Here is a 24,828-nt window from a genome sequence, read left to right as displayed (position 1 = left end):
ATTCAGGCTTTTCAATTCTGACCAGAATAGTTCATCATGCTGTACTTACAGCACTGCAAAGTGTCTCTTAGGCCAAGGTTTCAAATCCTTCCTCTTAAAAACCAGCTCCAAAAGGCCAAAGCCACACAGTCACATGTCTAGCAGCAATCCTACTCCTTGGTACCACTTTACTGTTCCATTCATATTCCCATTGCTGGTAGAAATCACCCAACCAAGATCAGCTTGTGGGAAAAAAGAGGTTAGTTTGGCTTACAGACCCAAGGGGGAAGCCCCACAATGGCAGGGAAAATGATGACATGAGCAGAGGGTGGACATCACTCCCTTGCCAACATAAGGTGGACAATAGCAACAGGAGAGTGTGCTAAATACTGGCAAGGAAAAACTGACTATAACACCCATAAGCCCGCCCCAACAATACACTCCATCCAGGAGGTGTTAATTTCAAAACCTCCATCAGCTGGGTAGCTAGCATTCAAAACACCTAAGATTATGAGGGACACCTGAATCAAACCACCACATGACCTTTATAATTTCTTAATATTAGCACTTAAAACTATAAATTTACCTCTTAGGACTGCCTTCATTCTGTTCCAAAGGTTTTGATATGTTTTATTCTCATTATCATTGATTCTATAATTCCTTCTTGATTTCTTCATTGACCTTTCATCATTTAATAGTAGTGTATTGTTTAGTTTCCATGATTTTGTGTATACTCTATAGCTTTTCTTGCTATTGATTTGTAGTTTGAACCCATTGTAATTAGATAGATTTCAAGAAATTATTTCAATTTTCCTGTATTTGTTAAGATTTACTTTGTGTTCTAATATATGGTCTATTTTAGAAAATGTTCTATGTGCTGTTGAAAAGAATGTGTATTCTGCAGCATTTGAATGAAATGTCCTGTATATATCTGTTAGGTCCATTTGTTCTATAACCTCATTTAACCCAGATGTATCTCTGTTTATTTTATTTTTTTTTTTTTTTGCTGGAATGACCTGTCAATTGATGAGAGTGGAGTGTTGAAGTCACCCACTACAACTGTGTTTGGTGTTATCTGTGACCTTAGTTCTAATAGCATTTGTTTGACCAAATTGGGAGGCCCTGTGTTAGGTGCATATATGTTTAGGATTGTAATATCCTCCTGTTGGGGTGTTCTTTTAATCAATATAAAGTGACCTTCCTTATCTTTCCTTACTAATGTTGGTCTGAAGTGTGCCCTGTCAGATATCAGAGTAGTGACCCCTGCTTTTTTTCTAGGTCCATTTGCTTGAAACACCATTTTCAAGCCTTTCACCCTAAGACAGTGTAAGTCCTTTGTAGAAATGTGAGTTTCTTAGAGGCAACAAATAGAAGGATCCTGCTTTTTTTACCCAGTCTATAAACGTATGTCTTTTGGTTGGGAAATTGAAGCCATTGATATTAAGAGTTAGTATTGAAAAGTGTGTGTTTATTTTTGCCATTTTTCCTCTTTCATAGTTCTTCCAGTTTTATCTTTTTTTCTTTTTATTATTAGTTATATACACAGTTTGCATACAGCCATGTTGTTACCATCGTTATCCTCCTTCCTGTGATCCTCCCTCCACAGGGATCCCTCCTCATTGGGGAATGTGGGTTGTACATTGTGGGGTTAGCCATCAGTTATGGATAAGTGGCAATGTGTCTATGCAAAATGTCTCAATATGTGGTTCTAACAATCTTTCTGCCCCCTCTTCCACAAATTTCCTTGAACCATGTTTGGTTTATTTTAGGTCTACTTCAGTGATAAGGTCTTGGAAGCCTTTGAGTCTCTGGATATCTGCTTTTGTAGCAGTGTTTGCTGTGTCTCTCTCCTTCACCTTTGTGCTGGTACCAGGTGCCCTCTTGTTCATATCCCCTGGGGCTCTGGTGAGGTGCAATGAGCTGATTCTCTCCTCAGGATCTGCATCCATCTGAAAAAGATAAGCAAATTCTCCAATGGACAGCGAAGTCAGCACCAGCTAAATGGAATAACCATGATTATTTTACAGGGAATTTAATAGGTGTAGGCCCTCTTATAGCCCATGAATGGTAGGAGCTTGATAATGAAAAGTGGGCTTGTTTATTGGATATGGTTCTGACTTGTTCCCCACCTTCAGCTATGGGTTCTGTTCCACTGAGCAGATCAGTTAGTCAAATCAAGAGTATTTGGTTACCCACCATGGCTGTATGCCAGTATTGCCTTGTGTGAGCATCACTTCAGGTTGTTTGCTGCTCAGTAGCTCAGACCCCGAGTTACTTGGACATATGTTGGTCATTTTCCCCCAGTCACTCATGTAGCACAGTTAGATAGGGGATTGACCCCCTTCCAGATTATAGCCAGGTCCCTCAGTGTTCTGTACCAACAGTATATGGTGTCTTCAGCAGTAGGGTCTTACCACTAATCTTTGGTGGGTCATCAAGTACTCTGACAGAAATCTGTCTTCTTTTGAGAAACATTGTAGGTCTCTCAGATCAACAGCTCATTGTGGATAGGGGGTGGTGGTGAGTGGAAAGGTGTTCATGCATGGTGCTACACTAGCCTGGTGGTCTGGGTCCACTTAGCCTGTGGTTAGTGCAGGAGGAACCTGCGGCTTGGACTTTGGCTAGGACTAGGGATGCTTGAGAGGATTGGGGGACTGGTGGGCTAACCAAGAGCACAGGAATCAACAGATTCCCTACTTTACCCCTCTGTGCCCTCCTTCACTGGAGGTCTACTAGAATGTGCAAACTCCTAGAAAACCCAATGAACCCTAAAGGTCTTGTATTTCCTTCCCTGGGAGGTGAGGCCTGGCTAAGTGGATATCTTGACCAGAATTCTTAACTTTGTATTAATTAGTATTTGAGTATGGTTTGTTTTTTCCAGAATCCTTATATGTATGCTTTTCTTTCTCTTCCTACTGAATACAAAAGATGCCCAAATGCTAAAGCAATTTGAAGAAAGAGGAGTAAAGCTGGAGACGTTCTTTTTTCAAATTTTATTACAAGACTATAGTAAGAATGTAGTATGGTATGGATGTTAAAAACTTACAGAATAATGAGCTAGAATATAGAGCTCAGAAATAAACTCACCTATATCCAGATGATCACTGATTTATAATGGCTTGACGTATATCTTTTCAACTTTACAATGGCTTGAAAGCTATACACATTCAGAAGAAACTATATGGAATCTTACATTTTGATATTTTCCTAGCCTAGTACTACTGAGCCACTGATAGATGTTTTACTTTCAGAACATTATCCCATAAATTTCATAAAATAACCCATACTTAAAGCCCTAGGTGACTTTTCTCAACATTAGGTAAATGTAAGAGGTGTTCTGAGTAAGTTTAAGACTAAGCTATGATGTTTGGAGTATTAGATGTATTAGAAAGGATTATGAAGTTATGCTGTTCTGAATTTACAATGGACTTATCAGTATGCAAACTCATTGTAAATCAAGGAATATCTGCACAACCATTAATCTTTTATGGAGAATAAACGTGAAAGAATTGTCTCTTAACAAATGGTCTTGGGAAAACTACATATCTAAATGCAAAAAAAATGACACAATATACAAAATTAACTCAAAGTTAATTAAATACCTAAATGCAAGACCTAAAAGTGAAAGACTCCAGGAAAAATATAGAAACATATCTTCTTGACATTGATAAGGGTTTTTTGACACGACACCAAAAGTACAAATAACAAAAGCAAAAGCACACCACTGGGACTTCCCTTCAATGGTATTTGCATAACCATACAGCACCTTCCCAGAAAGGAAAGGCAAGACTTTTAGGTTTCATTGGGTCTTCTAGGGGCGAGCAGACTCTTAATAGACTTCCAGGGGGAGGGCACAGAGGAACAAAGTATGGAATCCACTGATTCCCATGCTCTTGGGTAGCCCACCAGTCCCTCAATCCCCTCAAGCAGCTGTTTTAATTGTAGCTCCAGCCGCATGTTTCTCCTGCACTAGCCACAGGCTAAGGGAACCCAGGCCAGCAGGCTAGCATAGCTCCATGTGCACCCTCAAGCTTGTAAATGGCATACCACTCATCGCTGTTCCCTCCCCACACCCCAACCCCCGTCCCCCGCTCCCCCCCCCACCGTGCATGGACCCAGGCCAGCAGGCTAGCATTCCCCCAGGAGACCTCCAGGTTAGAATGCCATCATACTCATTGCTGACCCCCTACCCCAGTGTATGGACCTGGACCAGCAGATTAGCATTCCTACAAGGAACCTCAAAGAATGAACGCTGTCCCACTCCACCGCCCCTCTACCCCCATGCACGGACCCAGGCCATCAGGCTAGCATTCCCCCAGGGGAACCCCATGCGCTATGCAGTCCCACTCACTAGCACCCCCACCCCAGTGCATGGACCCAGGCCAGCAGGCTAGCTTTCCCCTGAGGGGAACTCCACAGGTGAACACTGTCCCATTCTATGCCACCCCCAACTCTGTATGCGGACCCAGGCCAGCAGGCTAAGGTTCCCCCTCCCTGTGCTCTCCCACAACAGGGGACCTCCATGCCCCCCCACGTGTCACCTGACCAACAGCAGTTCCATATCCTTGCCCTGCCCTGTCACAGGACCAAGCAGTTCTATCCACTCCCTGCTATAGGGTCCCAAGGGACCTACTTTCCCATCCCTTCACATGTCAGCATTGTGGAACCACCATGCATTTCCATCCTAGACCCCTCTACAGCCCAGCTGCAACACCAATCTGCCTGTTCCATTCCCCCCACCACCTGTCACCTCAGGCCACCTGAACACACAGTCCATACCCTGAATCAGGGAAGAACAAGCCCCTTCATCAGGTCCCTGGGCCCCACCAGAGCCTCATGGGCTCCTTCCCTTAGAGCAGGCAGGCCCCATTGCCATAAGAAGCTTAGTGGAAACAAACATGAAAGGGAATAATCACTGAAAACACTTCAAGGGTAGTCTATAGCTTCCTCCTAAATTAAATAAGACCCCTTTTACTGTGATGGACAGACCTCAGTGTAAAAGGAATAACAAGAAAAATCAAATGCAAGTAAATCCAGTAAGATTGTCAAGTCCCACAATGGATGTCTCTAATCAAAACATAGAAGAAACAGTAGGATCAGAACCTCAAAGTGAAAAATATAAACTATGCAACCAAACAACTAGCACAACACAACTTGCAAAACAGCAAGAAAGGGCTGATACTGTATGAATGCTGTCCTTGCTAGATTAGACCTAACAGAAAAGAACCAGGAAGAATTCCAAAGGCAGATAAATAATCTGAAGGAGAGGGAAAAAATAAAAAGGACCTAGGGCTGGAGAGATGGCTTAGCGGTTAAGCGCTTGCCTGTGAAGCCTAAGGACCCCGGTTCGAGGCTCGGTTCCCCAGGTCCCACGTTAGCCAGATGCACAAGGGGGCGCACGCGTCTGGAGTTCGTTTGCAGAGGCTGGAAGCCCTGGCGCGCCCATTCTCTCTCTCCTTCTATCTGTCTTTCTCTCTGTGTCTGTCACTCTCAAATAAATAAATTTAAAAAAAAAAATAAAAAAAATAAAAAATAAAAAGGACCTCAATAACCAGCTGGTTAAGCTCAATGAGGACATAAAGACATGCAAGGATGAATTCCAAGAAACATTAAGAAAATCAGAAAATGACATACAAAGGAAACTCAACAGAGGGATAAAAACTATACATAAAAAAGCAGTAGAAAAGACAAACCAAATTGAAGCTAAAACTCTATAGAAGCTCTCAAGAATAGAGTCAGCTGGGCTGGATAGATAGCTTAGCAGTTGAACGCTTGCCTGCGAAGCCTAAGGACACTGGTTCAAGGTTCAGTTCCCCATGATCCACGTTAGCCAGATGCACAAGAGGGCACATGTGTCTGGAATTCTTTTGCAGTGGCTGGAGGCCCTGGCATGCCCATTCTTTCTCTCTTTCTCTACCTGCCCTTCTTCTCTCTGTCTGTCACTCTCAAATAAATAAATAAAAATGAACAAATAAAAATTTAAAAAAAGAATAGAGTCAGCTATGTGGGGGATAGAAACTCAGCACTGTAAGACAAAATAGAAGAAACAGTTCATAAGTCCAAAAGTTTCAATAAGTTCAAAATTTTTTCTGAACACAACATGAGGGAACTGTGGGATACCCTTAAGCATCCCAACATTCAGATCATGGGTGTTGGGCACTGCCAGACACAGGCTGGAGCCTTCAGTGGACAGGCTTGAGCTGCCAGGCATGGCTAAAGATCCACGGGGATACAGGAAGCAACTCCTGCTCCAAGTCCATCACACCTGAAGTTAGGCTTTGCCCTGTGACCTCTGACCAGTTGCCAAGGAAACTCCTTATATGGTATCAGCCAGCAACCCTTGCACAGCCCATCCTCCTATGCCCTATCCCTTCCCTTTATCATTCCCTGCATGCAGGAATGTATGTCCCCCATATGCTAATTAGGCATGAGCAAGCAACCTTGTACAGCCAATCCCCTTGGGATCCTCAACTGTTTATAAACACATTTCCTTATCGATTAAACTGAGTTGTTCACAGAGACTGTCTCCATAGAGTGATTCTTTCTCTCATCGCGTGCTCACCACCACAGTTGCCTGGGTTCATTGGTGTCTTTTCTTTCAAAACAGATTTGTCAAGGGTTATATTAGAATTTAGCTAGCTGGTTTGGCTCAACTAAGAACAGATTCTGCTCTATTGTATGTAAAGTAACTGTCTCATTTTTGGCATCTTAAGTCCTGTGCTTATAACAAAGTTAACTCTTAAAACATATGTCCTACTTTAGGGTACAGCCTCATGCTCAAACAATGGTCTTCATCTGAGAAAAATAATTTCAAGTTCTGTGGTTCTGTTTCCAATGTTCTCTGGGTGACTGGTAACTCACAGGTATCTAAACAAATCAAAGATGTTTACAAACACAGGTGCTAAGACTTTATACTATCTTACTTGTTCTTTTCTGATAATTTCTAGGTTAAATTAACTCATTTGTTTATAAATTAATTGATACTACTTTCAAGACTGACAACAGGTTCAGCCAGTATTTATAACTGTTAGATATTTAAAGTGTGAGATGTGCCTACTTCCTATGCCTCAGATATGGCTTATGCTGCCACAGTACAACAAAATTTTAAAATATTGGACAAAATGATTTTACAAAGCTCTTGTGCCATTCTTTAACTAAGTCTTTCAGTAATCAAGTGTGCTCTGTATGTCCATATATCCAGGCTGGAGTAACTTCCTTTCTAAGTGTATTAATCACCAATGTAGAAGCCAAATCCAGTTTGAATCATTGGAGCAAAAAGCACCAATATTTTGGCCAGTGCTCCCAGGTCATGAAGTCACTGGAGATGATGGTACACTTCTACACTGGCTGTCTGGTAAGTCATCTGTCTCCCTGAGCAGGGTGGATACAGAGACCCAAACAAAATTGGTGTACAGTCTGAAACAGGAGAGTCACAACTGAGGAGCAATCAGTCCACCTGACTTCCCAAAGAAGGGAAAACTACTTGGCCAGCACAGACGTGACTCATCCTAACAGACAGAAAACACCAATAAGCTATAGGGCTACTCCTTAGTCCCTAAAGTCTACTTATGAGAGCCATTTGTGACCTACAAAATTGATCCGTGATTAAAATTTTGAGGCTTGGTCTTAAACACTCAGAGAGAAATATATAACCAAAGATTTAAAAAAAAATACCTTAAATAGGACTTCCAGTCAAGATGTCATCCACCTAACCACACCGCACCTACCCGGGAAGGAAAGGCAAGACATTAAGGGTTCACTGTGTTTTTTAGGGGAGAGCAATATCTAATAGATCACTAGTGGGAGGGCATGGAGGGGAAAATAGGCAATCAGCTGATTCCCTCGCTCTCATGTAGCCCACCAGTCAAATCAAAAATAATCAAAAAGACAAAGAAGGCCCCTACCTACTTATCAAGGGAATTATCCATCAAGAGGATATCACAATCATAAATATGTATGCACCGAACACAAGGGCACCACAGTTCATAAAACAAAAGTTACTTGACAACAAAACAGAAATAACCCCAACATACTTGGGGACTTCAATACACCATTATCAGTAATAGATAGATCATCCAAACAGAAAGTCAACAGGGAAGCAAGAGAGCTCAACAAAACCATAGATCACTTAGACCTAATGGACATCTACAGAACATTCCATCCCAAATCCACAGACTACACATTCTTCTCAGCAGCCCATGAAAAATTCTCTAAAATAGATCATATACTGGGTCACATATTCTGCCTCCATATATTTAGGAAGATTGACATAATTCCATGCATGATATCAGATCACAATGCTACATTGCTAAAAATTAATAACTAAAGAAGCACCATGAATCCCATCGGTTCCTGGAAACTGAACAGCACACTTTTAAACAACAAATGGGTAGTGGCTGAAATAAAAATGAAATTGCAAAATTTCTAGAAATGAATGACGATGAGAACACATTATACCAAAACTTGTGCAACACAATTTATGCCATCCTCAGGGGAAAATTCATAGCACTAAATGCTTTCATAACAAAGACAGAGAGATCCCAAACCAATAACCTTACCATCAACATAAAGGCACTGGAAAAGTGAGAATAATTCTCCAAAAACTCCAGACAGAAAGAAATAATTAAGATCAGAACAGAAATTAATGAATTGGAAACTAAGAAAATAATTAAGAAAAATGATGAAACAGAGCTGCTTCTTTGAAAAATAAGCAAGATTGACAAACCCTTGACCAGTTTGATCAAGCAAAAAGAGACACTTCAAATTAACAAAATAAGAAATGAAAAAGGAGAGATCATACAAGACATAAGTGAAATTCGAAGAATCATCAGGACTTATTTCAAAAACTTCTCCTCCACAAAACTGGATAATATGCAGGAATTGGATAAGTTCCTGCACACATACCATCTACCAAAACTAAACTCAGAGCATATTAATCTCCTAGACAATCCTTTCACATTCATCAAGATTGAGTAGGTAATAAAATAACTCCCCCAAAAGAAAGAATCCAGGACCAGATGGCTTCTCAGCTGAATTCTATCAAACCTTCATGGAAGAACTCATACCAATCTTTCTCATACTGTGCCACACAATTGGAAAACAGGGAAAGCTCCCCAACTCCTTCTATGAAGCTAGTATCAACCTGATTCCAAAAGCAGGCAGAGATGCCACAAAAAAAAAAGAAAAAAGAAAACCATCAGCCTATTTCCCTGATGAGCTTACACACAAAGATCCTGAAAAACTCCTTGCAAACTGAATCCAACAATACATCAAAAACATTATCCACCTTGACCAAATGGGATTCATCCCAGGTTAAGGCATTTGCCTGCAGAGCCAAAGGACCTTGGTTAGATACCCCAGGACCCACATAAGCCAGATGCACACGATGGTGCATGCATCTGAAGTTCGTATGCAGTAGCTGAAGGCCCTGGCACACCCATTCTCTCTCCCCCTCTCTGCCTCTCTCTCTCTCTCTCTCTCTCTCTCTCTCTCTCTCTCCCCCTCCCTCCCTCTCTCTCTCAGATAAATAAATAAAAATAAAGGGAAAGAAAAGACTTGAGAACCTCCATCTCAATACTCTTAAAGGCGATTAACTCCTTCAGCAAAGTAGCAGGATACAAAAATCAATGCACAAAAATCTATGTGCAAAAGACAAAGATACAAGTGACATTGTCACATTTTCAATAGCAACAACAACAAAAATACCTTAGAATAACATTAACCAAGAATATGAAAGACCTATACAATGAAAACATACAAACACTGCAGAAAGAAATTGAAGAGGACTTGAGAAAATTGAAAGACCTCCCACATTCCTGGATAGGCAGAATTAACATTGTGAAAAAGGCAATCTTACCCAAAGGTAATATACAGTTTGAATGTAATACCAATAAAAATCTCAACAGTTTTCTTCATAGAGATAGAAAACATGATCTCAAAATTCATATGGAATGGCAGAAGGCCTCGAATATCCAAGCGTATCCTCAGCAAATGAAACACCTCTGGAGGCATCACCATACCTGATATAAAGCTATATTACAAAGCCCTAGTAATATAAAGAACATGGTACTGGCATAAAAACTGGGTTATAGAGCAACAGAAAAAACTTGAGGACCCAGAATTGGGTGAAGTATGTACAACTACTTGATATGTGACAAAAGCCCCAACATTGCAGGCTGTAAAAGACAGTAACTTCAACAAATGGTGCTGGACAAACTGGATAACCATATGCAGAAAAATGAAATTCAATCCACACATCTCACTATGCACAAAAATCAACTCCAAATGGATCAAAGACCTCAATATAAGATCAGAAACTGAGTTACTACTGGAAGCAAAAATAGGAGGAACTAGACATGGTGGTGCATGCCTTTAATCCCAGCACTCAGGAGGCAGAGGTAGGAGGATTGCCATGAGTTCGAGGCCACCCTGAGACTCCGTAGTGAATTCCAGGTCAGCCTGAGCTAGAGTGAGACCCTACCTTGAAAAAACAAACAAACAAACAAAAAAAAAAAAAAAGACAAAATAAGAGGAACTTTCCATGATATAGGAGTGGGAGAAGACTTCCTGAACAAAACCCCAGTAGCTCAGGAAATTTTTAAAAAAAATCACTCAATCGTTGGGATTTCATGAAGCTGAAAAATATACAATAAGACAAATATACAATAAGAAGAGCCGGGCTGGAGAGATGGCTTAGCGGTTAAGCGCTTGCCTGTGAAGCCTAAGGACCCCGGTTCAAGGCTTGGTTCCCCAGGTCCCACGTTAGCCAGATGCACAAGGGGGCACATGCATCTGGAGTTCGTTTGCAGAGGCTGGAAGCCCTGGCATGCCCATTCTTTCTCTCTCCCTCTATCTGTCTTTCTCTCTGTGTCTGTCGCTCTCAAATAAATTAATTAATTAATTAAAAAAAAAAGAAAAGAAAAGAAAAGAAAAAAAAAGAAGAGCCAAAAGATGACCCATAGAATGGGAGAAATTTTTTGCCAGCTATACAACTGACAGAGGCCTAATTTCTAGAATCTACAAAGAACTCAAAAACCTAGACAATAAAAAGTCAAACAATCCACTTACAAAATGGGGCAGAGAACTGTATAGGGAGTTCTCAGAGGAAGAAATATAAATGGCAAATACACACTTAAGAAAATGTTCAACATCCCTAACCATCAAGGAAATGCAAATTAAAACAACTATGAGGCCGGGCGTGGTGGCGCACGCCTTTAATCCCAGCACTCGGGAGGCAGAGGTAGGAGGATTGCCATAAGTTCAAGGCCACCCTGAGATGACAGAGTTAATTCCAGGTCAGCCTGGACCAGAGTGAGACCCTACCTTGAAAAACAAACAAACAAAAACAAACAAACAAAAAAAAAACAACTATGAGATTCCACCTTACCCCAATAAGGCTAGCAAACAATCTAATGACAACAAATTCTGATGAGGATGTGGAGAAATAGGAATCCTCATTCACTGTTGATGGGAATGTAAGATGGTACAACAACATGAAAAGCAATATGGAAACTCCTAAAATGGTTGACTATAGAGTTACCAACAGACCCAGTTATCCCCTTACTGGGTATTTACTCTAAAAGCTCCATGCCTCAGTCCAGAGAGATTGGCTCAAACATGTTTATAATACTTAACAGCTGGAATCAACCCAGATGTCCATCATTAGATGAATGGATAACCAAGAAGTGGTATATCTACACAATGGAATTCTACACAGCAGTAAGGAAAAAAGACATGATGAAATTTGAAGAAAAATAGTTGAACTTGGAACAGTTTGTTCTCAGAAAACTCACCCAATCACAGAAAGACAATAATCACGTGATCTCACTCATCTGTGGCTCCTAACCTGAATCTGCCTGAGATGCTGACATACCTAATTAGCATCTTGAGGACTGGACAATAGGGAGGTTGGAGCAGAAGGGGGAGTAAGGGTGGGGTTGGGAGGACACAAAACTGGACCCAAATGGCAATGGTACCATAAAAATTCTACATCCTAAAAGACAGACTAAATGTTTGAACCTTCATCAGGCCCTTAGAGACCTGATGAATCACAGGGCCTTCATAATGAAGATTAATGTTAATCTTCTCCTGCTTCTCTCTCTCTCTCTCTCTCTCTCTCTCTCTTTCTCTCCTCTCTTTCTCTTTTATATTACCTATATTTTTCTTCCTTCTTTTCCCTTGTAACTGGCCTATAATTCCCAGTACTAGCATGTGGTTAACATCTACAATGAGCTGTTGATCAGAGAGAACTACAAGTCAGCCTGAGCTAGAGTGAGACCCTACCTTGAAAAAACAAAAAAAAAAAAAAAAAAGAAAGAAAAAATAGAAGGACTTTCCATGATATAGGGATGGGAAAAGACTTCCTGTAAAGAACCAAGTAGCTCAGGAACTTAAACAATTACTCAACCATTGGGATCTGATGAAGCTGAACAGTTTCTTCACAGACAAATATACAATAAGCAGAGCCAACAAATTGCCCACAGAATGGGAGAAAAATATTGCTGGCTATACAACTGACAGGGGCCAAATTTCTAGAATCTACCATGAATTTAAAAACTATACAATAAAAAGTTAAACAGCCCACTCACAAAGTGCAGCAAAGAACTGGGCAAGGAGTTCTCAGAGGAAGCAATATAAATGGCTAACACATACTTAAGAAAAGATTCATCATTCTTAATCATCAGGGAACTGCAAATTAAAAGAACTATGAGACTCCACCTTACCCAATAACAATATCAAACATTAAAAAAATCAAAGGAAAACAAATGCTGGTGAGGATGTGAAGGAAAAGGAACCCTCATTCACTGTTGGTTGGAATGTAATATGTTACAAACACTATAGAAAGCAATATGGAGACTCCTAAAAAAGGTTGACTACAGAGTCACCAACATTCCTAGTTATTTCCTTACTTGGCATTTACCATAAAAGCTCCACACTTTAGTTCAGAGAGATTTGCTTAACCATGGTTTTAGCTGCTCAATTTGTAATAGCTAAGAGCTGGAATCAACCCAGATGTCCATCATTAGACGAATGGATGACCAAGATGTGGTATAGCTACATGATGGAATTCTACATAGCAATAAGGAAAATGACACAATGAAATTTGAAGAAAAATGTTCAAACCTGGAACAGATCATTCTCAGTGAACTCATTCAATCACAGAAAGATAATCATCACATGGTCTGACTCATCTGTGGCTCCTAACCTGAATCTGCCAGAGATGCTGACATACCTAATAAGCATCTGGAGAACAGGACATTGGTATGGGTGGAGTGTGAGGGGAGGGTCAGGATGCAGGTAGCAGACACAAAACTGGACCCAAATCACAATGATGCCATAAAATTCTCCATCCTAAAAGACAAACTAAATGGTTGGAACACCTAAATCACAGGACCCTAGACAGGGTATGATGAAGACTAACCTTAAACTTCTCCTGTTTCTCTCTCTCTCTTCCTCCCTCCCTGTTGTCTCTCTTCTCTTTATCTCTTTTATATTACCTATCTTTTTCTTCATTTTGCTTTCCTTGGCAATGGCCTGTAACTCCCAGGACAAGCATGTGGCTAACATCCACAATGAGCTATTGATCAGAGAGACCTACAAGGTTTCCCAAAAGAAGACAGGTTTCTGTCAGAGTACTTGATGACCCACCAAAGGTTAGTGGTAAGACCCCACTGCTGAAGACACCATATGCTGTTGGTATGGAATATGGAATGATCTGACTGGAATCTGGAAGAGAATCATTCCCCAGACAGTTAGCTCTTCTAGTGCCAGAATGCAGTACATGAGTGACTGGGGGAAAATGACCAACATCTGTCCAAGCAATTCATGGTCTAAGCTACTCAGTAGCAAACAACCTGACATGATAGTTCACACAATTGTAATAGTGACACACAGCCTTAGTGGGTATCCAAATGCTCTTAATTTGGCTAATTGATCTGCTCAGTGGAAGGGAACCCATAGCTGGAGCTGGGAAACAAGTTAAAACCATATCATAAAACAAACCCGCTCTCCATTATCCACCTCCCACCAATCCTGGGCTACAAGAGGACCTACACCTATTAAATTCTCTCTAATATAATCATGGTTATCCCATTTAGCTGGTGCTGTCTTCACTCTCCATTGGAGAATTTGCTTCTCTTTTTCAGATGGATGCAGATCCTGAAGAGACAATCAGCCCATGACACCTCACCAGGTGCCCAACTGAAACCAAGTGTAATTGGGGTATTAGCATAAGGGTGAAGGAGATAGACACAGAGAACACTCAACTCCTACCAAACCCGATATCCAGAGACACACAGGCTCATAAGACTTCATCACTGAAGTAGACCTAAAACAAACCCTACATGGCTCAAGGAAATTTATGGAAGAGGGGTGGAAAGATTGTTAGAGCCACAAGTTGGGACATTATGCACAGAGACATTGCCTCTTACACATAACTGATGGCTAACCCCAGAATGTATGACCCACATTCCCTAGTAAGGAGGGTCCCTGTGGAGGGGGGAAGACAGGGAAGAGGCTAACGATGGTACCAACATGGCTGTATGTACACTGTGTACATAATTAATTTTTAAGAAGTACGCCAGAGCCAGGCATAGTGCTGCATGCCTTTAATCCAGTACTCATAGGCAGAGGTAGGAGGATAGCTGTGAGTTTGAGGCCAGCCTGAGACTACATAGTGAATCCCAAGTCAGCCTGGGCCAGAGTAAGACCCTACCACTTAAAGCAAAACAAAACAAAAAGAACATCAGTGGACTATATTAAGTTTAAAAAAAATTCTTTACAGACTGCAACCAGCAAAATTATAAATGTAAAGATGTTTCAAACAAGGCGGGGCCCGGGGAAAATGGAGTTGTTGGCGGTCCTGAAGCGAGGCTTGCAGCAGCTCACCTGCCACGGCGGCCTCCGGGGCTATCTGCGAGTGTTCTTCAGGGCAAATCATGTGAGAGTTGGTACATTAGTGGGGGAAGACAAATACGGAAATAAATACTATGAGGACAACAAGCAATTTTTTGGCCGTCACCGATGGGTTATATATACTACTGAAATGAATGGCAAAAACACATTTCGGGATGTGGATGGAAGCATAGTGCCTCCTGAGTGGCATCGCTGGCTTCACTGCATGACTGATGAGCCTACAACAATAAAACCACCTATTGCTCGTAAATTCATCTGGACAACCCATAAATTCAATGTGACTGGCACTCCAGAACAGTATGTACCATATTCCACTACTAGAAAGAAGATTCATGAATGGGTCCCACCCTCAACACCTTACAAGTAAAGACAGAGAAGACTATTTCAACAGCAAAATGTGGGGCTTTCCATGTAATTGTACTTCTATTGCTTACTGTTAAAATTGATTAAAATTGTTTAACCAAAAAAAAAAAAGATGTTTCAAACTATAAACTATAGCTGATGAGTGGTTTGCTTCCAAACTATATAATTTATACAACTCAAAAAGTAAAACATGAGACAGGGGAGATGACTCAGCAGTCAAGGTGCTTGCATGCAGTGCCTAACAAGTTCAATTCCCCAGTGCCCATGGAAAGCCAGATACACAAAGTGATGCAAGCATCTGGAGTTTATTTGGAGTGGCCAGAGGCATAATCTCTCTCTCTCTCTCTCTCTCTCTCTCTCTCTCTCTCTCTCTCTCTCTCTCTCTCTCTCTATTTCTCTCTCTCCTTGAAAATAAAGGCACAAGGGAGACTCTGTAGCCAAGATCAGCTCTTCACACTGATTTGCTATTCTCACTAGACCCACCTTTGATTATCCCACTTAGCTATGATTTCATCAATGGATTAATCCACTGATAGAGTTATAGAACTCTCCCAAATCAATCGCTTAATAGCACCACCAACTGGGGAGCAAATTGGTGGGGGGGGGGCACACTTCATGCCTCACCCATAACACTAGTAAAGATTCATCTCACACCTGTTAAGCTGACCATTTTCAACAAAGATTTTTTAAAATGGCAAACGTTAGCAAGGAAGTAGAGAAAAAAATACATACCTCTATGCCTTTGGAAAATGTGAATTGGTATAGCCATTATAGAAAATAGCATAGAGTTACTTCATAAAACAGTTACCTATATTTAGTATAGAAACATCAATCTGCTTTGCTAATTTATGTTGTTTGTCATCGGCATTTGTATTTCCAGCTCATGTTCTAATCTTGGTCAAGAAACTCAGTTATAGAGCCTCGCTCTATTAGATTAAATTCAGGAAAATGGAACTGTGCTTGGCTTCAAATTACTAGGCATTTGTAATTGAACAAAGACTCTACAAATACAAATATGTCAGATATTTTTTTGTCAGAAAATGTGAGTTTCAGACTATGTTCTGCCATGATGTAATTTACATGTCCTTAAATGAATCACTTACTCTTGAATATTAGGTTTGGGGCTTGTTGAAGGGATGGTAGTAGTTGTTGTTTCATTGATAAAATGAGTATACTAGGTCACATAGTTTCTTGATCATCCCAGCTGTGCCATTATTCAATGATTTATTCTCCTTCTGTTTTCCATGTTCTTTTTAATATTCATATTTTCCAGATGTCAACAATAAATGTACAATATATGTGATCTATTCTAAATGTCATAAATCAGAAAAATATAATACAGCTGTGTGGTGCTTCTCCTACCAAGCCTAAGCAGGATGACTTGCATGATTTTTTTACAGTGTTTATTTAGCAAGCTGAAGACTGGCTCAAATTATTCATGTTACCAGGTGTTCAGTCCTTCCTTAGGGCTCTGTTCCCCTGTCACTGTAGAGCAATTTTTTTGTTTAGTAGCCTTTGCTCAATTTCTTCCTAGTTCTTTTCATTATTCCTTTTTTGATCAGACACCATCCCCTTCCCATCTTTGTGCTTACAGTCCTGAGAGGTTCCATAGTAACGTGTCATGCACTAGTAGCTTTCTAAGCTAATTTCAAACCCCTGGAGCTTCGTGGACATTCTGTCACTTTTAGTTTGTAGAAAAGTCAAATGCAAATCAGGTTATTAATATTTTAAGTCTAACTTCATGATGCCATATTTAAAATTCCATTTTTGTTTGAAATAGAATGATTCCCTTAAATAGTCTTTTCATAATGGCAAAATTCTAAGAAAAATGAGAAGTTATACTTCCTGATGGGTCCTGTTTACTGCTGAATAAAAAGAAATTGTCACCTGGCTAGCTCATAGTTTGCATCTTCTGATAACTAAAAGCAATTTATATTTCTCTCCTTGCTTCGATTTCACATTACACTGCTCATCTAATTCACTTCATTATGGAGCTTTAGCTATTTTTATGTCGCTGAAATGTAATTTCTTTGCTACTTAAAAATTAGCATATTCTCTCTCCTCAGAAGTACTTATCTCCCAGTTTTCTAAGGCATTTCATTATATCTTACTCATTTTATAAACTCTGCCAATTATCTGTAGAAAGCTCTTTTTTTTGGCTTCCATTCCTATGAAAGATAGATGATATTGGCATAAGAAAGGTATATGAATATATGTCCTGCCCATTTTGCTTTCCAGAATAGCAAAAAAAATCACCATATTATTACAGTATCTTCCATTTATAATGAAAGTAATGCCTTTAAAATTATCTGAGTAGTATTCCGTATAGCTATTGAAAGTATCAAATATTGTTGCATAGTTGTACAAATATTTGAAAATCAATTATACTTAGCAATGGTAAATTTCTCTTGTCTCATGTACTTGGGCCATGATACAGCCATGAGTGACTTACCATTTGGGCTCCTTTTGTTATTTCTGGACTGCAGAGGTCTTCCAAAAAGCACATGTATCTGATGCACCTTTCAGTTCAGAGGAGGTTTTCAGTGTACCTAGAAAATATTGAACACAATAAGTATTAGTTGCATTTTTATTATTTTCAGAGTAGACACTAAAATGCCTTCTGTCTCCCACTGATCACTTTGAGTAAAGTCATATGTAACCTAATAGGACATAGATTAAGAAAAAGTCTCATATCATGCCATTAAAGGGAATTATTAGAGCTGTGTCAATTCTGCCCATGTCCAATGCAGTAGCCAAACAGATATATGCCCACATAAAAATCCAGTGAGAGAATTGTTTATGAATTCTGAGAGAAGTACACTGAAATCATTAGCCTTGATGGCATATATTGTGCCTTGGAATTTAAGAATATTTTTGAACAAGCTCAAATGTGAGCACTGTAGTTTGAGTTCCAGAAAGGGAGAATAGTACAATGAGAGCTAGTTCTGAACAATGGAGATACATGACCTGCATGAAGTCAATGATGTTTGCTAACAAAATGAAAGCCTCTTAGTTAGTTCAAGTGACTATAAGAATTTTAATCACACAAATTCTTTCAAATCCCAAGAATATCTACTACCTGGAACACGAACAGCATGGCAATTATAAAAGGTTCAGATTCTCCATTATGTAGAATTGTCCTATATTTTCATATACTTTTTTCTTTTTTCATTCCACTACCAATTAAATCAGGTTTCTGGGAGTAATTCCAAATTCCCAGATGATATTCTAATTAACTCAGTTTAAGAGAAATGTCTTTCTCTTTGATTCACTTAGCTCTCAAAGGTCAAGAAAAGGGTGCTGTGCTATGTTTTTTGAGGAGATGTTGAGTGAGATGGGGAGGAAGGGGAGGGCATCGAAGGGGTGGGAAACACTAATCTAGATCCAAACAGCAATGGTACCATAAAACTCTACTTCCTAAAAAGCAGAGCAAATGGCTGAACCTTCACCAGGCCCTTACAGGAAACACCTGAACCATAAGACACTGGAGAGAGTAGGATCAAGTCTAACCTAAAGCCGCTACATCTTCCCTCCCTCTCCCTCTCCCTCTCCCTCTCTCTCTCTCTCTCTCCCCTCTAACACCTATATATTAGTTACCTTTTTTCCTCATTTTCTTAGGGCACACTGACCTGTAAATCCAAGTACCAGCATGGGGCTATCACCCACAATGAGCTTTTGATCAGAGAAACCTACAAGGTTTTCTAAAAGAACGACAGATTTCTGTCAGAGTACTTGATGACCCACCAAAGGTTAGTGGTAAGATCCTATTGCTGAAGACACCATATGCATTTGACACGTAAAATGGAATGGCATGGCTAGAAGCCAGGAGAGAGTCAGTCACCAGACAGTAAGCACGTCTAGTGCCAGAAGGTGCTACATGGGCGACTGGGAGAAATGACCAATATCTGTCCAAGCAACTCATGGTCCAACCTACTTAGCAGCAAATAACCTGGTGTGATGCCCACACAAGTGCAACAGTGGCACACAGCCATGGTGGGAAACCAGCTGCTCTTGATTTGGCTAACTGATCCCCTCAGTGGTAGGAGACCCATAGCTGGAGCTGGGGAACAAGTCAGCCCTCTCTCCAATATCAAGCTACCATCAATCATGGGCTACAAGAGGGCCTATACCTATTAAACTCTCTATAAAGAAAGTAAGTGCTTTCTCATTTGTCGTAGTGCTAACTTACTCTCCATTGGAGAATCTGCTTCTCTTTTTCAGATAGATGTAGATCCTAAGGAGAGAGCTGGCCCAACATACCTCAAAATGGCCCCTGCTGAAACTAAGGAAAATTAGCAAAACAAGCAAGGGTGCTGTTTTCCTGATGAACTGGATACCAGCACAAGGGGGAAGGAGATCAACACAGAGAAAAATCAACTCCTACCAAATCAGAGAGCCAGAGCCCCAGAGGCCCCCAACACCTCATCTCTGAAGCAGACCAAAAATGAACCCAACATGGCTCAGGGAAATTTTGCGGAAGAGGGGGCGGAAAGAATGTCAGAGCCACATGTTGGGTCATGATATACAGAGACATTTGTCATACCAATAACTGTGGGCTAACTCCACAATGCACGACCCATATACCTCAACAAGGAGGGGCTAATGGGGAGGGGATAGGTCACGGATGAGCCTAATAATGGTACCAAGCTGCCTGTACTTGCAGAATAAAAAACTAATAAAAAAAAATTTACAGTATGTCTTATGAAAGACACTCTTCTAAACATGAAAAGACAAGCCACAAATTTGGAAAAATGTATTTGCCAAAAAGTCACTGTTTTGCTAAATGCATATTTGACAAAGGATTTATATCCTGAATATTTTTAAATCCTTAAAATTTACACTAAGCAAACAAACAACCTAGTTTTTAACAGAACAAGAGATATGAGAAGCTGCCTCACTAAAGAAGTTGCACAAATAGTACTCAGGCATATGTAAAGCATGTCATTAAGCAAACCAAACCAAGACAAAAATGAGATTGTGAGGGATGGAGATATGGCTGTCTTTGCTTTACCTGCAAAGTGTAAGGGTCCTGATTCAGCCAGTATCCACATAAAGCCAGATGCATAAGGTGACACGTGTATCTGGGGTTCATTGGCAGTGACTAGAGGCCCTGCTGTGCCTGTTCTCTCCTCTCTCTCATCATAAGCAAATAATTTGTTTTGTTTTGTTTTTTTAAGGAAGGGTCTCACCCTGGCCCAGATTGACCTGGAATTCACTATGTCTCAGGGTTGCCTCAAACTCATAGCAATCCTCCTACCTCTGCCTCCCTAGGGCTGGGATTAAAGACATGTGCCATGACACCTGGCTAAATAAAATATTTTTAAATAAGATGTGAACACCATACTATGAGAATGTTTGAAGTCTACAAAATTTCAAAAATCATTGTAAACGATGGCAAGCAAAAGGAACTTGTACTACTGTCAATAGAAGTGCAAATGGCATAGTTAGTAGGAAGACAGATTGGCAGTTTCTAACAAAAATGAACAGTCTAGTCACAAATGTAGCAATCTCTCTCCTAGTATATTTATTCTGAACTCTAAAAACTTTGTCCACATAGTGGCTCCAACATCTAAATTGGAGACCCACTCTGCCTTGGATGTTTGGGAAAAATCATTCCCAACAAAGGCAGTTAGACCAGCTGGACTTCACAGATATCTATAAAACATTCAACCCAAACACTCCACAGTGGAATTATTTTGTGATGCACTTCTCCAAGAAAAACAACTATTTTAATCTTTTTTAGCAGCAGCTATGACAACAAACAGACTCTCTAGATTAAGCCCATAGCAGAAGAGGGGCCTGGAAAGATAGAACTTCACTTGAAATTTCAAAAAAACCCTGAGTCAGCTGTATGCAATGATGCATGAGATCTTGTGGCCTCCGGAAGGGAGGTAGAGTCACAGAGGGTGGAAGATCAAGGGATGGAGAGCACCACCTATACAGCCATCTGGAAGTTGCTATCCATGTTGGGATGAGGCCTTTTAATGTGGCTACTTTGGGATCTCCACACTCCTATACATAAACTGTTACTCATGTTCTGTTAGAAAGCCCCATAAGAGTTACAGAGATGACTCCTTGATTAAAGATGCTTGGGCTGGAGAGATGGCTTAGCAGTTAAGCGCTTGCCTGTGAAGCCTAAGGACCCCGGTTCGAGGCTCGGTTCCCCAGGTCCCACATTAGCCAGATGCACAAGGGGGTGCACGCGTCTGGAGTTCGTTTGCAGAGGCTGGAAGCCCTGACGCGCCCATTTTCTCTCTCTCCCTCTATCTGTCTTTCTCACTGTGTCTGTCGCTCTCAAATAAATAAATAAATAAATACAATTTTAAAATAAAAATAAAAAAAATAAAGATACTTGCTTGCAAGCCTGCTGGAATGGGTTCCATTCCCCAGGACCCATGTAAAGCCAGACATGCAAAGTAACACATGCATCTGTAGTTAATGTGCAGTGGCAAGAGGCCCTGGCATGCCTCTATACTCCTTCTCTCTGTGTGTACCAAAAGAATATTTCATAAAGAAAAATATTTTTTAAAGTAAGGAAAGTCAATAAACTCACTGGTCCACCAAGAACTTTTTATTTTTATTTTTTTTTTTGTTTTTGTTTTTAATTTGAGAGCGACAGACACAGAGAGAAAGACAGAGGGAGAGAGAGAGAATGGGCGCGCCAGGGCTTCCAGCCTCTGCAAACGAACTCCAGACAGTGCGCCCCCTTGTGCATCTGGCTAACATGGGTCCTGGGGAACCGAGCCTCGAACCGGGGTCCTTAGGCTTCACAGGCAAGCGCTTAACCGCTAAGCCATCTCTCCAGCCCTAAAGTTACTTCTTGTTGCTGGGACAAAACACCAACCAAAAGCAACTGATGTGAGAAAAGTATTTTGGATTATAGGTCTGAGGAGAAGCTCCATGATGGCAGTGAAAAGATGGTGGGAACAGATGATGAATATCACCTCTGCCACAGCAAGTGGAAACAGCAGCATGAGAGTCAGCTGAGTTATAGCAAAGGGGAGCTGCCTGTAACACCCCAGATCCCACCCCAACAACAAACCTCCTCCAGCATGGCTCCTCCTCCCAAATTTCCGTCAGCTGGCAACCAAGCATTCAAAATACATGAGTTTAAAGGGAACATATAATTCAAACCACTACAGGGCCTTAATTATGACCCAGTGCACAGGAAGACAGTATAATGATTAGGGAATATTCAACAAATCACTTGAACTGGGGAAAAAAATTAAACGAGGGATAGGGCTTACCTGTTAAGAAGCTTGTCTGTGAAGCCAAAGAACTCATGTTCAACTTTCCAGATCCCATGTAAGCCAGACATACAAAGGTGAAGCAAGTGCAAGGTCACACATGCACACTAGGTGGCACACGTATCTGGAGTTCAACTGTAGTGGGGTAGAGCACCTTAAGCTAGCCTCTTGGGGTCAGAAGATACAAGGCTGCCCCAGCACTTCAGGATAAGGAACCATTCATGGAAAATGATAATGGATGATGGAGTACTGGGTAAAGTAGTACTGGACATCCACACAAGTATCCCCCCACCATTGCTCTTTTTAAGGAATCAATTGATACATGCAATGGAATCTTGGTGTCCTTTACTGAGCCTTGCTAAAACTTCTCTTTAGTATACCTTAGCTGCAGACTCTGAAGACCAGGTGGCACTTGTTTGGAATGGAGAGAGGTAGCCCTGCAGGGACTCTGCCCACCTTCTATAAAAATATTTTGTTACATGCATGGTATGGTGCTAACATTTTAAATATTTTATAGTTGTAGAAGCCCATATGAGAGACATACAGGGATACCTGAAAGAACATTGATAGGAAATAAATCCTCAGACTGTGCAAGGGTCAGGTACATCAGAAAAATCTTTTAGGATATTGTGGGTGGATATGATGCATATGATACCTGGGAGGTTATGGAAAATCCTGTTTAATTTGATAAAGAGGGGAATTTCGTGGGATTAAGACCAAAATGATGAAGAGGTTTTGGGGGTGCATTAATGATAAATGCATGACAAGCCAAACATCTGTGTGCTCTAGTACCCCAGTGCTCCCTTGGATTAGAAATCTTAAGACGCCCAGAAGGCTAATAGCTGATGCTCACGGCTCAAGCTACCTGAGCAAACAGTCCCCAAATAGAGAGTATTACAACAATAAGTTGGGTCCACTTCCGTATCCCTACTGTGTTTTACAAAGACAATTTATCAAATAATCTAGTAGTGCACTTTAGAATTGAATCCAACATCCCTTCATGATAAAAGTCCCAATGACAACTTGGAAGAGAAGGAATATATCTAGAAAGAACATATCTCAATATAATAAAGGCTACATACAACAAACCTATAGCCAACATTATACTAAATGGGGAAAGCCTTGAAGCATAACACTAAAATCAGGAAGAAGACAAGGGTGTCCACTTTCTCCATCATTGTGGTGGTTTGATTCAGGTGTCCCCCATAAACTTTGGTAATCTGAATGCTACTCTCCCCAGATGATGGCAATTGGGAATTAACTCCTCCTGGAGGCAGTGTATTGTTGGGGGTGGGCTTATGGGCATAATAGTCAGCTTTCCTTTGCCGGTGTTTGGCACTATCCTGTTGCTATTTTCCACCTGATGTTGGCCAGGGGGTGATGTCCACCCTCTGCTTATGCCATCATTTTCCCTGCCATCATGGAGCTCCCCCTCCCAACCTATAAGCCAAAATAAATCTTGTTTTTCCCCACAAGCTGCTATTGGTTGGGTGAGTTCTACCAGCAATGCGAACTGACTGCAACAATCCTATTTAATGTCGTAATTCAAGTATTATCTATAGCAATAAGCAGGGGACACAAATAAAAGTAAAATTATCTTTACTTACAGATCATATGGTTCTATACATTAGGGATCCTAAGGACTCTACCAAAACACTGTTGAAGTAGATAAACACCTTCAGCAAAGTGGTCAGGTGTGCCAGGTCTTCCTAATTCTAAAGGTAGCTAGCAGATCTGTTTAGACAGTGGGCCTAATGTCACAACTTGCTTCTAGGCATTCAGCAGTGATAGAGCACATATTCTGGGACACAGATTTACATTTTTTCCCTAAACAATCGGACTTTGGAGTTTTGAAGAAAGGGGTGAAATATTTCTTAGTAATCTCCTTGGAAACAGCAGAAATTAAAACATAGCTGTTTTATAATCAAAAGTAGATGCTTGGATACATTCTAACTTAATGATTAAATACTCTGGTGATTTCAAATTTGAGACGCTAGGGGGCCTCATGCCATTCTCAAACCCTTCATAGGAATCACGAAATACCAGAGGTCAAGTGGCAGAGAAGGGAGAATGAAGATGGCTGGAGGTGCAAATCAAGACCTACACTTCCATAAGGGCAATTACTAACCCATATCTAGGCATGCCTTGTCTTATCTTTTTTTAAAGTTTTGTTTATTTTTATTTTTATTTATTTATTTGAGAGTGACAGAGAGAGAGAGAGAGAGGGGGGGGGGGGAATTGGCACACCAGGGCCTCTAGCCACTGCAAATGAACTCCGGATACATGCATTACCTTGTGCATCTGGCTTACACGGATACTGGGGAAT

At 40.7% G+C, this 24,828-nt stretch overlaps 1 protein-coding gene across 1 annotated transcript; it reads left to right on the top strand.

Moving 5' to 3' along the window:
* Positions 1-14,821: 14,821 nt before the first annotated feature.
* LOC101610453 (NADH dehydrogenase [ubiquinone] 1 alpha subcomplex subunit 12-like) lies at positions 14,822-15,360 on the top strand. Its single transcript, XM_045155098.1, has one exon. It carries the CDS (start codon positions 14,822-14,824, stop codon positions 15,257-15,259), a length of 438 nt encoding a protein of 145 aa, XP_045011033.1. The 3' UTR covers positions 15,260-15,360.
* Positions 15,361-24,828: the final 9,468 nt, after the last annotated feature.

The sequence above is a fragment of the Jaculus jaculus genome, chromosome 7, assembly GCF_020740685.1.
Source record: "Jaculus jaculus isolate mJacJac1 chromosome 7, mJacJac1.mat.Y.cur, whole genome shotgun sequence".
In the NCBI taxonomy this organism is placed as follows: Eukaryota; Metazoa; Chordata; class Mammalia; order Rodentia; family Dipodidae; genus Jaculus; species Jaculus jaculus.
Note: the sequence above shows the minus strand (reverse complement) of the source record. Positions and strands in the feature narration are given on the sequence as shown.

Bases quoted from the DNA above. Each gene is read 5' to 3' on its own strand.
- LOC101610453 (XM_045155098.1), top strand. From the start codon at position 14,822: ATGGAGTTGTTGGCGGTCCTGAAGCGAGGCTTGCAGCAGCTCACCTGC.